The following is a 15,705-nucleotide window of genomic DNA, read 5'->3' on the forward strand; positions in this document are numbered from 1 at the left end:
CACGGAGGGGAAAAACCCAGCGCAGATCCCAAGCCGGGGTGTTTGTGCAGGTCGGCAGCGATTGAACCACGTGCCTGGGTGTTCCTATTGACTCTTGTCAGCTTACAAGTGATGGAGAGCACGGTGTGTAAATGTAAACTCGGCGGGTTCAGGATCCGCCTGGGTTTCCTGGTCTCTCCTCTTTTGCACAAAGAGTGGGATCTGATTTTTTGTGGGTTATGGCGATTTGGGGGTCTGGAGAGGTGGCAGCCACCAACTTCACTTGCAGCAGGAGCCCTTCTCGAGCTTTGCCCAGGGAACCGAATGAAAACCCTGAGGAAACAACAACATTTTCCAAAGGAACTGATTAAATCTATTAAGCTATTTACAAGTGGGGCTCGATCAGAGCCGCGTTATCTGGGAATACAACAGGAAGGCAACTTCTCTTAAATCTAAAAGGCGCAGGAGGTTTCCTGGTCTCGGGACAGATTTATAAACCCTTTGCACACACACACACGCAGACCGGCACATAGCAACCGCCTTTTATCTGTGTTTTGGAGCTCCTGGGGACAGCCCGTGCTGTCCCGGGCTTTGCACAGCGGGCACCGGTTCCCTCCCAAAGTCCCGTCTCAACGCCTTGAAGTGCCAGGACGGGGCAGGGAGGGAGGATGCCAAACCCTCCATCCTCCTCGGAACGGCTCTCCTGGGTGCATTTTGCAGATGTGGAGTTGCTGCGGAGCTTGGCAGCAAGAGTTTGGGAAGAAAACCCATAACATCCTTTTTTATTATTGTTTTATATATATATATATTTAAATTTCCCTTTAGAAGAGGTTGAAGTGCACAGAAAGAAGAGACTGCGAAGTGGCAAGGTTTTATTTTGAATATGGTGTTACACCCCTCAGTGTTATTTTTTAACTCTCAGCATGCACATAGAATCTTAGAATCACAGAATCATAGAATCACAGGATGGTTTGGGTTGAAGGGACCTCCAAATCTCCCCCAGTGCCCCCTGCCATGAGCAGGGACATCTTCACCAGCTCAGGTTGCTCAGAGCCCCGTCCAGCCTGGCCTGGGATGTCTCCAGGGATGGTTCATCCACCACCTCTCTGGCCAGCCTGTTCCATTACTTTACCACCCTCATTGTCAACAATTTCTTCTTCATGTCTGGCCTGAACCTCCCTCCTCTCATTTAAAACCACCACCCCTCGTGCTAGTCTCCAAAAGCAGCATCTTTCCTCTGCACTCTATAGAGTGCTGAGGTGGTTTTGCATCAGCCCGTCTGTAGTAACTCGTGTATGATGGTGTCCTTTGGGGTGAACAAGCACATGGCCTGGATATTATTATTACTATTATTATAAAAAAAACCCTAAACTTCTATACCCAAGGCCACAAAATTTTTAGCAGGAGTAGAAGAGTATATCCCCTCAAGGGAAAAGGAACAGATGAATTCCACTCGAACCCGGTTACACAAATGTCCACAGTGCAATGTGCGGGATGCAGGGAGGATAAAGCCCTGAGCAGGGACGGGACCTTCATCCACCTCCTGCCTTGGCCACATTGGTTCTGGGAACAACTCACCTGCTTTTACCGGTCCTCAATTTTCCCTCCACATCGTGGGGTAACACGGTTTGATCTCCTCCACGTATTACATGTTTAAATCCATGTGGCTTTTCAGAACCCCCCTGCAGCAAGACCGCAACGCTCATAGAGCCACAGGACAAAAATACAGCAAAGTATTTCTCATTTGTGCAAACAACAATAATAAACACCTTTCTTTTCCTTTTCCTTTCCTCCCCCCTCTCCCTTAGCACCTGGCATTCTGATTGCATTACTAAGATGGGTTTCATTCTGCACCCGACCCAAAATGCTGGTTAAACCTGTCCTGTAGGAAGCTCGGCGTTACATAAAGGCGGCTGGGGCCATGTGAAAATGCCACCTTTTTAATTGCGACCGTATCAGGGTAATTAGCAGCAGTCTGGAAATAACTAAAAATCAACAAACAAACCTCATCTATAGTTTTCACGCTTTACTTTACTTTACAGGGTTTACCTGTATCTGGGGCACAGGAAGAAGCGGAGCTCTCTCAGGGCTTCCAGAGCAGGGAAATTACAGCTAAAAGCTAAAATAGAGCGAGCAGACAAAGGGTGGAAAAAGCTTTGTTCTCCCCATTTTCACGGACGGGGAACAGCGGCAGCAACTCCCATGGGGTGCGCAGCAGATCCGCGACCGAACCCTGTATAGATGAGACCGTCCCCACTCTTCAAATTCAAACATCCCCTTTCGGCGTCAATCTGACATCTGGTGTTTTGCTCGGTTTGTAAACGACGGGTTTATTATCACCCTCCTCTCCATTACTCAAATGTGCAAATCCTAAATTAGCTCGATATTCGCATGTTCTTTAATTATTGATGAAACTCGCCTCCCAAGGGCGTTTTTTTGCTGGGGGTTCCCCATGCAAGAGCCGGTGGCTCTTGGTGAAGCAGCAGAACAAACCCAAACCTGTTCCCCCCACTACTGGGACCATTGATTTGCTATGAAAAGAAATCACAGCTTTCCCCTTATACACCCCACCGCAAATAATGTCAACCAAAACCAATTTTCAGCACGCACATTCATGGTGCTGAATGCTTCTGGTCTATTTTTAAAGCACAGCTTTAAGTCACAAAAAACACATATTTTAGTCCCTTTATGTTACGAAAATAATATATTTTAGTCCCTTTAGGTTAAAGGGGACTAGTGGAATTTCCCTCTTACACTTTAAAATTTATAAAGAATGGATTAAGATAAGAAAAAAAAAAACACCTCTGAGTGACTCAGAAGTAGAATTTTAAGTTCTGACTTGCTGAGAAATTGAGCTCTGATTTGGCATTGGAACAATCTTCCGCTTCTGCCACCACAAAAGTTGATTTTTACCACGTCCACCAGTCACAGGATCCCAGAATGTCAGGGGTTGGAAGGGACCTGGAAAGCTCATCCAGTGCAATCCCCCCATGGAGCAGGAACACCCAGATGAGGTTACACAGGAAGGTGTCCAGGCGGGTTGGAATGTCTGCACAGAAGGAGACTCCACAACCCCCCTGGGCAGCCTGGGCCAGGCTCTGACACCCTCACCCCCAACAAGTTTCTTCTCATATTTAAGTGGAACCTCCTGTGTTCCAGTTTGCACCCATTGCCCCTTGTCCTGACACTGGTTGTCACCGAGAAGAGCCTGGCTCCATCCTCCTGACACTCCCCCTTTCCATCTTGATCCCCAGGAATGAGTCCCCCCTCAGTCTCCTCTTGTCCAGCTCCAGAGCCCCAGCTCCCTCAGCCTTTCCTCCCACGGGAGATGCTCCACTCCCTTCAGCATCTTGGTGGCTGCGCTGGACTCTCTCCAGCAGTTCCCTGTCCTGCTGGAACTGAGGGGCCACAACTGGACACAAGATTCCAGGTGTGGTCTCCCCAGGGCTTGACTAAAAGTTTGTTTATACAAGTAAAAGTTTGTTTGTCCCAGTGTGGGACAGGTAAAGACATGTGGTTATTGCCCAAATTCTCCGCAAGCTCTGATCCTTCCTGGGAAATCCTTGACCACAAATTAGATTTAAACCCCTTCTCACAGCCCCAGAAACGAGGAGGAATTAAGCGCAGGATTGTTACAGATGCTCGAAACCCTCGCGGTGTTTGAGGCCACGCTATAATAAGATTTTTTTTTGATGCTACACGGTGTTTTCCAATAGACTTTGTGTGGTTTTCCTCTCTTTTTGGAGCTTCCTTCCTCCTCCTCGTGCTGGCAGGTCCGGAGGTTTCGTGACGTAAATGGTGCCGTTTGAAGGTGGATGCTTCACGAGCTTCAACCTCGTGTGTTTAAACAGGGGAAAACTAGTTAATTACATTGGTGCATTCAGCTAATTTTCTTCGCCCAGGGCTGATTATTTGAAAGAAGTCAGCACCAGAACTACCTTTTGCTTAAAGGAAAATTGCATTAATTGGACACGACGCTGAAATGGATGCGTTTCTTAAATTTCTCAAAGCTGCTGCATCTCAGATACTTCCTAATGGACCAAAACTCACATTGACGTAAGGATACAGGGTTCTGAAATCTTAACAGGTTGCCTTGAAACTTGTACTTGACAGCATCGCACATCTGTGCTTTGAAATAATTGCTGATTTTTGTGTAAAGCCTTGGGAAGAAATTGAAGGAGCGGAGCCTGTTCTGCAGAGTCGGACGCAGCAAGATCAAACACTTAAAGCCATAAAATTCACGTGGACTTTGGTCTGATACTGGTAATAAAAGTACTTTTCCATGGCCTCTGCTTCGCAGGATACAGTTCGGTGCTCGTAGGTAGTTACAAGCACAAAAGTCCATATATATATATATATATATATATATATATATATGTTGCTGTGCACGAATTTGCAATTGCAGCATTGCACTGACTATTTATTTCCAGGCTCAAAGCGAAGAACAACGCGGTACCTGCGACAGATGGAAGGAGCTCACACGAAACCATCATCTGCATAAGGCTCCCAATGCAAAACAGGAGAATTTTCTATGTCACTGATGATCTGGAGTGATTAAAACTGATAATATTTTAATATCTATGCCGTGTGTGCATCATTCTCCATTTGGAAGCGAAGGCAGAGCGGAGCCTCTCATTTCTCTTAGTTTTTAGGTTGCAGGTACATCACTTTGTGCCGCAATGTGTGACTGCGATGGACAAATACATAACACAAACCCTGCTGTTTAGAAGTCTTATATTCACTAAAATGAAACCAAATAATTTCTTTGCGCTTACATGCTGCTAATTGCACCGTCTGGGTAACAACGTGGTTATTTTCCTTATGCTTTTGGAAGAAAACCTTCTCGCCAAAGCAGAGTTTGGTTAAAACTGGACTCAAAACCCACTATAAACCAACCAACCAAAACAAACTAAATCCAAAACTATTATTTCTTTGAAGCACGTTCCTGCTGTTTCAATCATCTATTTCACTAGAGAGTATCTGTTGAGAAGAGCTTTTTGTGGAGTAACGCAAAGCTGAGTTACCACTAACACAGTGAATCGCTTGTTTCAAATTCTAGTCTATTCTGATTATTTTAACCCAATAACCCCTATTCTGCACATGCTGTTTCTCTTTGAGCTTGAGGAACATTAAGACCCTTCATTTCCTGGGATAAAGTGAAATTCCCACTCTTCGTACAAATAGATTCTCGTCTATCTGTAGCTGATACTGCAGCAAGATTTAAATCTTAGGTACACGGTACTTACCTGTAGTAATGCCATAAATTTAAAGATTTACTCCTGCTTTTCTTTCTTCTGTAACTAGTGTTGGAAAGCGGCCAAACACTCATAAGAATTAGCACATAGAAACTCGAGGAAGATTAATAGAGAACAAACAAACAAGCCCAGAAGTATTTGGAAACCCTATTCCTTGACCAGCACCTTTTAAAACCGAAATCCCAGAGGGACTGTAAAGTTTAACTGTTTAAGCCTTTAAAATCATTTGAAACAGGCTTTTGCTAGCAAACAAATATCCCAGGTTGAGGTGAAATGAGAAAGGCTGCTTTGAAGGGCAACCACAAAAATTGGGATGCTTTAATGTAATGTGAAAATTGATTTTGCTGTCTTTGTCCACTGATAATTAATTTTCACCCCAAGCACGGAGCTTACTCACAATTGTGTAGCAACCTCATGGTATTCCATGTATTTTGTTTAAGGAAACCAGGGGACAACCCAGAATCATAATATCTCAATATCTCCAGGTTCCAGTATAAGCTGGGGAATGACCTATTAGAGAGCAGTGCAGGGGAAAGGGACCTGCGGGTCCTGGGGACAGCAGGGTGACCATGAGCCAGCACTGGGCCCTTGTGGCCAGGAAGCCAATGGTACCTGGGGTGGGTTAGAAGGGGGTGGTCAGTAGGTCAGAGAGGTTCTCCTGCCCCTCTGCTCTGCCCTGGGGAGACCACACCTGGAATCTTGTGTCCAGTTGTGGCCCCTCAGTTCCAGCAGGACAGGGAACTGCTGGACAGAGTCCAGCGCAGCCACCAAGATGCTGAAGGGAGTGGAGCATCTCCCGTGTGAGGAAAGGCTGAGGGAGCTGGGGCTCTGGAGCTGGACAAGAGGAGACTGAGGGGTGACTCATTCATGGGGACCAATATGGAAAGGGTGAGTGTCAGGAGGATGGAGCCAGGCTCTTCTGGTGACAACCAGTGATAGGACAAGGGGTAATGGGTTCAAATTGGAACACAGGAGGTTCCACTTAAATATGAGAAGAACCTTGTTGGGGGTGAGGGTGGCAGAGCCTGGCCCAGGCTGCCCAGGGAGGTTGTGGAGTCTCCTTCTGTGCAGACATTCCAACCCGCCTGGACACCTTCCTGTGTAACCTCATCTGGGTGTTCCTGCTCCATGGGGGGATTGCACTGGATGAGCTTGCCAGGTCCCTTCCCATCCCTGACACTCTGGGATTCTGTGATCTAATACTTACATAGCAGTGAAAAGCGAATGCTATTAATACAAGGGTTAAAAAGTTAAAAAGTACTGGCATGCCAGCCTGAAACAAAGAGAAAGGCATTTTGTTCTCCTTTACAATCAGGAAAACTGAAGTAGCTTTGCTACAATGAATGAGCATGTCCTGAGGGCAAGAAAGGTGCTTTGCAACCCAAGAAATCTTATAAAGGATGAGTTCAGCTACAATATCTGAAGCCATGTGGACCGTGTTGCTTGAGACTGATTTTCTCCCACTGGACAATAAACATGGCTTAAAGACATTTTTGCTTAATAACATCTGCATCTTGAGGATGTTTTTCAAACCACGCTAAGAGACTCAGCTAAGACAATTGTAACGAAAAAAAGGATCCATTATATTCAGCAGAGCAGGCGAATGGGATGTTTTAGATTTACGCTGATGAAACACAGCCAGGCCTAAAGTCAAACAAGCAGCGAATGGATTTGAACTCTGGATTATGCCACGATAACTGGCTGGTTTTTAGGGTCGTGCTGCCAATTTTCTGTGGCCAAGACCACATCAGAACCAGACTTGAGGATGGCAAATGCGTCTTTTCATTCCACCATTTCACTTCCAAGCTCCCCCATCAGTTCTTAGCTAAACCTTACGCCAAAACCCATCCTGAATATTCAACCTCTCGTACAAAATTGCTTATGTTAGTGCTGAGCTCCAGCATTACTTATTTCCAGGTTTACAAACAGAAACGAGCTCTGATTTGGTTATAAATCCAAACTGCTGATTTTTCAATGTATAAATGGCAATATTAATGCACCTGACCGGCTGTGCTTTTAAAATCTGTTTGGTCCTCTAATTTCACAGACAACCTTGCTCCAGCCAAGCCAACCTTTTGAATTCCCGATGCGTTCCTGAAGATATTTGCCTGGGAACCAAAGATTTAGATACGGTTAATAAAGGCACAATCCCTTTAGCTTTGTCGCAAAGTTACAATTGCTTGTTAGTTAACTACAGGCTAGAAAACAAAGGGAGGTTTTTTATTTCATTCTTTAGCACTGACACTTGGGTGTAAACCCTTAATTACACTCTTTTGGTAAGAAACAACATTTGTTTTATAGGTAAAAGGAGATAAATGAAAAAATTGTACATGACTTTGCAAAAATCAGTGAAAAAATCCATACAGCTCTGCAAAACCCCTCTGGTTGCCATAAGCGGAGCTGGGCTATCGGAAGTGAAAACAATGGTGGTTTTAATAATAAAGGCAATAATAGGGTGACTTTTTATCCCCCTTCTCCCTGGATTGAGACAAACTCAGTCTGTACGAAGAACTTTTGACCACTGAAGCTGATGTTGGCCTGTCACCCTTGAAATTAAGCCTTGTATTTAAGCCCAGCCTGTGGTTTAAGCTAGGGGTAGAGCAAGGTCAGGACTAAAACCCAACTTGGCACCTGGCTGGTGTGTTTACACAGACTTCTCCCTAACGTGCTGAAGTTTAAATCATCTCGGAGTCCCAGCTTGACTCTTAACTGGTTAAACATGCTTGCAGTGCTTCTTTTTCTTTCTCTGCGCCCCTTCCACCTGCTCATCTGCCTCCTCTTTTTGCTTTTTGTGTTTCTTCTTATGGCGTTTCTTTTGCTTTGCTTCAGAGTCCTTTACGCCAAGATCTTCCCCATCAGATATTCCCGTAGAAATGTCTCCATTGCCTGTATTTTCATCACAATTAATGCTTTCGCTCTCATGCTGCTCTTTATGTTTCCTTTTCTTCTTCCCTGAGTGACATTCATTTAACAGAGCATCCAGTTCCTTCCCATTCAAGTTGCCTGTCTCAGATTGTTTGGCTTTTGGTTTCTCGCAACGCTCTGTACTCTCCTCCTCATCCCTCTTCTGCTTCTTCTTTTTCTTTTTGACTTTGGTTTTCAGTTCTTCTGAAGGCTCCAGAGCTTCTCCAGCTGTTGAGATAGAACTGTCAACCTCTGTTTCTGTTCCATTCTGGGATTCCTTCAGTTTTGCCATCCGCTTCGCAAAATATTCCTGTACGGTGAGGACGCTTTTCACCGTATTGTAACCGTCTGCAGGCTCAGAGAGGCAGTGACTTCTCTGCTCCTCCTGGGATTTAGGATCCGTAATATCCTCCTGCAGGTGAACAAAGAGGAGTGAGAGTCAGAAATAACGGCTTTAAATATAACGTTTTGTTTTTGGGTTTTTTTTGCACACTAAAAAGAAAAAAATATTAAAAAATAATACACACACAGAATCACACAGAATGGACTGGGCTGGAAAAGACCTCAGAGATGATCAAGTCCAACCCTTGGTCCAACTCCAGTCCATCGACTAGATCATGGCACTAAGTGCCATGTCCAATCTCAGTTGAAAAACCTCCAGGGCTGGTGAGTCCAGCACCTCCCTGGGCAGCCATTCCAATGCCTGACCACTCTCTCTGCAAAGAATTGCTTTCTAATAGCCAGCCTCAATTTCCCCTGGCAGAGTTGAAGCCCATGGCCCCTTGTCCTATTGCTGATGCCTGGGAGAAGAGACCAATCCCCACCTGGCTAGAACTGCCCTTCAGGTAGTTCTAGAGAGTGCTGAGCTCACCTCTGAGCCTCCTCTTCTCCAGACTAAACAAGCCCAGCTCCCTCAGCCTCTCCCCATAGGGCTTGTGTTCAAGTCCCTTCCCCAGTCTTGTTGCTCTTCTCTGGACCCGCTCCAGCACTTCAGTCTCTTTCCTGACCTGAGGGGCCCAGAACTGGACACAATTGGATACAGTGCTTTGAAAACTAATTGTAAAAGTATAGATTTGGGCAGAAGTGAGAGGCAGCCTTCAATGCAAAGGACGGCGTAGGTTTAGAGAGGGGGCAGCATGGAAGAGAATACAGAACAAGATGATTCTCCGTTGTTTTGAACTTCTTACTGTTTACCCGCTCCTGTGCAACTCATGCAGATTATGTACAATATAATACTATCACAGTGGGTGTATTACATTCGCTTTGCAAAGGCACATGTCTCTACAAGATAGAAAACAACATGGAAAATAACGCAGAACAATCTATTAGCCTGTGGCATAAAGGAAATCCCATGCCTGGAATATCTCCACATCCAAGCGCAAGAACTGGGTGATATACAGAGCAATCGGGCATTGATGCATCTCTTCCATCTTATCTGATCTTTAGAAATGTTTGTTTCGCAGCTGGTTTACTGTCATTGTGTCCTAGATGTTGTTATTTAAACATGCTCCGTTTGATCATACGTTATCAGATGGCAAAAACAACATCACAGGTTAGGTCTTACAAGGCTTCCGCGTACATAAAATAAATAGCTGGTGAACTCCAGCTGCAGGTGAATATCTAGAGAGTCTAGTATCTTGAAAGTAAATATAAAACACAAAGCAAAGTATAGCTCTGGAGCTGGATGTTATGTATGGCATGAAGAGAATTGACTCTGAATAAGCAACAAATGCAACGAGATGAAAATACATAACTTGTTAAATTACCTGTGACTTACAAGATAAACAAGCCAAAAAGGCAGCTGAAATTCAGACTCGTTTACATAGATGCCGAGACACTCAAAAATAACCCTTTGCTTGGCAAAATCATGGAATCACAGAATCATTTCGGTTGGAAGAAACCATCAGGATTGATTCCAACCATAACCTGACTCTAAAAGTCACAAAAGACCCTTGGAGATGTCCCAAAATTCACATTGCTTTTTCTTGAAAGCCTTGCAGGTAACCAAGCACACCCTCCTCGATGGGAAAAGCTGAGCAGGTGTGAATTGTGTAGAATCTTTACCAACACCTGACCTACAACGGAGATAATCCACAGCAATTACAGCCAAATGTGGCATGACAGATAGATTTCACTTTTTTTCCCATTCATAAATGCACAGATGATAAGAGCATCCATTCTATCCATGGATCTCGTACATGAATCGCAGTGACTATAAAACGCAACTAAAATCAGAGCGGGAATATTTCACACCCTCTTTCACTGGTATAAACTGATGCACAGGGTGAAGGCCGGTGGCAAACGGGGAGATATAACACCACTTATCTCAACACTTTATAGTTATTGCACGGTGTTGAAGATAAGTGATCTGGTTTCTTCAGGGCAGCGTTACACATGCTTGCTGAACAGGGGTTTATTAGCGTTTGTGAGTGAGGTTTTGCGGGTCCAACTCCCTGTGCATCCATCAGCTTTACTCACATGAGCAGGAACGTAAAAAGTTGTGTCACCAGCGATGCATGATGAGCAGTGATTTCCTCATTCATCTGCTTTCAAGAGAGCTATTCCAGTGGAACAAAAGATTCCACTTGAGATTCCGCTAATGTTTGTGTGGGCACTTAGAAAAACGAGGCACTATTCCTGCAGGAATACCTTGTTGTGCACTTTCAAGGTAAGTTTATGAACTAACTGGAACGATTTGCTTTCTGGGCAGAGAAGTCTGCAAAGAGGTGTTGAATATGGGCAAAAAAAGCGCATATATCTACACGCATCTATATATATATATATGTCATATTTGAAAAGGGAAGTTTGACAAGACGGAATCCACAGAATAAATGGACTGAGCTCTGTTTGTAGTCGCTCTCTTAATAAAATGCACCTCCCAGCCCAAGCGAGCGGTGTTAATGTGGATCAAAAATAGATGCCCTGCTAAAGCGGAGTTAAACAGGTCACTCTCTTCTCCTTTTCTTTCTACCCACAGAAGGATTTTGACACCTCATATCGCAAAATGACAAACAGTCTCCCAGGTTTTCTGGCGCGGATGCAGCCGGAACAGTTTCCCTCCCCACCCCGATATGTAAAATGTACTTGAGACCAGAACACCGATTACCCCCTGGCCAACCAGGAAAGGGTTTTCTCATTCCCTTGGTGACTTCAAGTCCTGACAACTTAATTACTGTAATTGAAGGCAAATATTACTTGAACTCTACACATTTCTTTTATAAAATACATTAAGCGTAAAAAAAAAAACCCAACCAACCAACGTTCCTTCGGTTAAGCTGTTCAGAAGGTATGCATGATGACAGAAAATACGAACCTTGCTCAGAAAACTCCTTTATTGATAAGAATTTTAATAACCACGGGCCACTGAACACAGAACTAACAGGGCACGGAGACAAGCAAAGAGGTGCCAACCCTAGAAAAACCTTTCAGTTTAGGAAAAGCTTATGTGAAACCATAAATCACCTGGAAAGGTTGTTAAAGGCCAGAAATGTTCCCCCTCCCGGGATGTACCTGTCCCAGTCGCCATGGGAACACCGGTCAACTCTAAACATGAATTTTCTCCAATGTCTCCATGGGCAACAAAGGGCAATAAAGATGATTAAGGGAGTGGAGCATCTCCCTTATGAGGAACAGCTGAGGGAGCTGGGTCTCTTTAGTTTGGAGGAGACTGAGGGGTGACTCATTCATGGGGATCAATATGGAAAGGGAGAGTGTCAGGAGGATGGAGCCAGGCTCTTCTCGGTGACAACCAGTGATAGGACAAGGGGTAATGGGTACAAACTGGAACACAGGAGGTTCCGCTTAAATTTGAGAAGAAACTTGTTTGGGGTGAGGGTGGCAGAGCCTGGCCCAGGCTGCCCAGGGAGGTTGTGGAGTCTCCTTCTGTGCAGACATTCCAACCCGCCTGGACACCTTCCTGTGTAACCTCATCTGGGTGTTCCTGCTCCATGGGGGGATTGCACTGGATGAGCTTTCCAGGGCCCTTCCAACCCCTGACATTCTGGGATTCTGTGTGATTCTGTGGGAGACTCACAATTTCTGCAACTCCTCCCCTGCTTGCCCCAACATACGCAGATAAAAGCTGCGAAGTAAAATAAGATATACATACTTAAATGCGTACAACTTCTGCAACTTCTGAAAAGCAATTGATTACGCAAGATAAAAGACAGAAAGAAGCATTCCACAGAACTAATATAAAAGGAAAAATGCAATCGTGCTGTGAGTGGTGGGAGGTCTGAAGGTTGAGCTTGGGAGAAGATACGTGTGTCCACACCGCGAGTTCCAAAATTGGTGAGAATATGACGTTTAAACGAGTTGGGAATACGGGCCTCTAGGGAACTGGAAGGACGGACACAAGAAAAAGAAAAGGATGGCTTGAAACAGGGTGTTAAATGTGGAATGAGTAAGAGGAAATAATAGGAAAATTCAAGGAGAGGCTGGGAAGTGCACAGGAAAAGATGAAGGTCAATTATAGTCAGAAGTCCCCCGTAAATATCATCTGTTTATGTAATTCGTTAAATGTATGGAAAATAATTTGAAGCACATGAAGTACTGTAAGTACTGTTGTTTGTTAATTTTTTTCTGCCTGCTTTCGTCACTTGGGGCACACAATGCTGATTTAATCATTCGGTGAGAACACTGAGCTTAGAGAGTGAAATCCTGGTTCCCTCGATTCCTGCAGGATCAGGATGGCACCTCTTCAGGCATCTTCTCCCAGATCACCTTTCAACAACAGTTATTTAATGACAAAAAAACCAGGGGATTATGGTCAATTATGCAGAGAAAACAATTCACATCACATCCTGGAAACAGTTTGGCAATGGTAGAAGCCCAAAGTGGAAAGTATTTAGACACCTCATGAAACCAAATGAGTCTGAAACCCCAAAATCTTTGGTGATTAAGACATTGGGTTGAAGAATTAAAATCCAAAAATAAAAACTGCATCTGTCTGTTAATCTGGGAGGAAAAATGAGATATAACCAACCAGCAAAGAAAATGGTGCCAGTACATCTGGGCAGGAACAACCCCAGGTTCCAGTGTAAGTTGGGGAATGACCCATTAGAGAGCAGCGTAGGGGAAAGGGACCTGGGGGGCCTGGGGACAGCAGGGTGACCATGAGCCAGCACTGGGTCCTTGTTGCCAGGAAGCCAATGGTACCTGGGGTGGGTTAGAAGGGGGTGGTCAGTAGGTCAGAGAGGTTCTCCTGCCCCTCTGCTCTGCCCTGGGGAGACCACACCTGGAATATTGTGTCCAGTTGTGGCCCCTCAGTTCCAGCAGGACAGGGAACTGCTGGAGAGAGTCCAGCGCAGCCACCAAGATGCTGAAGGGAGTGGAGCATCTCCCGTGTGAGGAAAGGCTGAGGGAGCTGGGGCTCTGGAGCTGGACAAGAGGAGACTGAGGGGTGACCTCATTCATGTTTACAGATATGGAAAGGGGGAGTGTCAGGAGGATGGAGCCAGGCTCTTCTCAGTGACAACCAGTGACAGGACAAGGGGCAATGAATACAAACTGGAACACAGGAGGTTCCACTTAAATTTGAGAAGAAACTTGTTTTGGGTGAGGGTGGCAGAGCCTGGCCCAGGCTGCCCAGGGAGGTTGTGGAGTCTCCTTCTGTGCAGACATTCCAACCCGCCTGGACACCTTCCTGTGTAACCTCATCTGGGTGTTCCTGCTCCATGGGGGGATTGCACTGGATGAGCTTTCCAGGTCCCTTCCAACCCCTGAGATTCTGTGATAAACAACAGAAGGACCTTGGTTTAATTCAGTGAAGGTTCCCTCCTCTTCAGACTTCAAGTGATTATTTCTTAGCACTTAAACTTTAGAATAAGGGAATTAAAAAATCCACTATACAGTCTCAGATCCGCCACATACGAAGAACAATTACTGAAGTAATTTCACATACCTTTGCTTCCTCATTTGCAAATGAGGGGGTACAAATTCATAACCAACTTTGTTAGCTCACATTCACAAAAATGACACAAAATCAAAAGTACGGAAGGGGTGAGAAGAAAGGCAGAATAAAGCCAAACTCTAATTTCAGTAGATTCTCCGTTAAATTACAGAAAATGGTCTAGATGAGTTAAGCAGAGCCTAAACCTCTAGCCTGAGTTACAAGGCAATCGCGCGATCATCCACAGCTTTAAAATGCAACAACCCCTTTCTGTGGTCTGGCTGAACCACAGTGATGAGTTACTTGCTTGCTGAGAAACCAGAATAATAAGATTAATATAATCCAGTTGCTATTTCAGATCCTCACTGCAGAGCCACGTTGGTTTGACCCCCGTGCAGCACACAAAACGCGACAAGCGACAACTGAGGGCACCCCTGTATCTTTCTAAGCCAGGTCTAACTAATGGAGAAAGTCTCAGATTATTCACAAAGAGTCACTCTGGAGTTTTGCAGACACTGACAGAGGTTGTCTTAAGGAGATGACATCTTAAAGTGAAATAAGAGCATAAATATTTAGACTGGGATCAAACAGGCAAGAGAGTGAACAAAGACCTGTAGCACGATGAGTTTAGGCAGGATTAAAATAAATACATGCATAAAAAAGGCCATGTACCATCAGTTCTGAAGTCAATCCTGGCACAAGGATGGGTACCCAGAAGGCTGGAATGTTTTAAATTTACCTGATTAAGATTAGTATGCTTACGAAGAACTAACGACAATAAACTTCCAATACAGAAAGGGCTGATCAAAGAGAAAAAGGGACAATTTTCCCTGTTCTTATGATGACTAGATGTGAATTGCCAACATGAAACTTTGTTAGTAGGACAAATCTATCAGTAGATATGTGAAGTCTCAACAATCCCGGGGAGTCTTGACCACAGAAAGCAATTTAGATAACTATCAGGAAAGTGTTTGGTAGAGTTAATACTTGCTTGGAATGGAAAATGGATGATCTGGACTCTAGAAGCATCCTCCAGCCCTGAAATGCTTTAAAAACTTGGAGCTACAATTTGACCTCCTGGTAATAAAAGAGGGTTTAATGGAAGAGATGAAAAGCAGGAACACTAAACCTGGAAAGAGATGGTAAAAATTCAGGTCACCTGCAATTTCCTTCTTTTGTTGACCCCGGTATTCCAACCACCAGGACACCTCACATAAGCGTAGCAAGGTTTAATTTTACTACTATTTATACCAATTGCCAATATAGCTAGGAATCCACTTATGGGAAACAGCATGAAAATCCTGAATATCTAATACCTGGCTGGGCTGTATGACATGATAGCACTTTTTAAAAGGACAAGTTCCAATTACTAGAGAGAAGCACTTTCCTGTTTGACTCCATTAAAATCTGTCCTAGAATACACTGAAAAATCAGCTGCTATCTTATTAACTATATTAACTATTATATCCCACATGAACTACCAGCTTCGCCTCTTACCCAGCAGGACAAGGAGAGAGCTTAGGAAGTAACTAATGGAAAAGGGACAAGGAAAAGCCTGTTTTAAAAAATCCAACTGTTTCCTCCATGGAATTATGAAGATCCATTTTTGCTACACCTGCCTCCATCTGCAGCTACAAACAAAGGAGCTTCCAATTAAAAATGCCACAGAATTTTATT

The 15,705-nt window shown here is 44.5% G+C and overlaps 1 protein-coding gene across 1 annotated transcript in view; it reads right to left on the reverse strand.

Annotated features, from left to right (window-relative positions):
* Window positions 1–7,433: 7,433 nt before the first annotated feature.
* Window positions 7,434–15,705, reverse strand: part of PINX1 (PIN2 (TERF1) interacting telomerase inhibitor 1) — a 73,007-nt gene continuing 64,735 nt past the window's right edge. The window contains exon 7 of the mRNA XM_005507216.3: window positions 7,434–8,550. Within this exon, the coding sequence (XP_005507273.2) occupies window positions 7,948–8,550 (603 nt within the window). The 3' untranslated portion in view covers window positions 7,434–7,947. The remainder of the gene's footprint in view (window positions 8,551–15,705) is intronic.

The sequence above is a fragment of the Columba livia genome, chromosome 3, assembly GCF_036013475.1.
Source record: "Columba livia isolate bColLiv1 breed racing homer chromosome 3, bColLiv1.pat.W.v2, whole genome shotgun sequence".
Classification (NCBI taxonomy): domain Eukaryota; kingdom Metazoa; phylum Chordata; class Aves; order Columbiformes; family Columbidae; genus Columba; species Columba livia.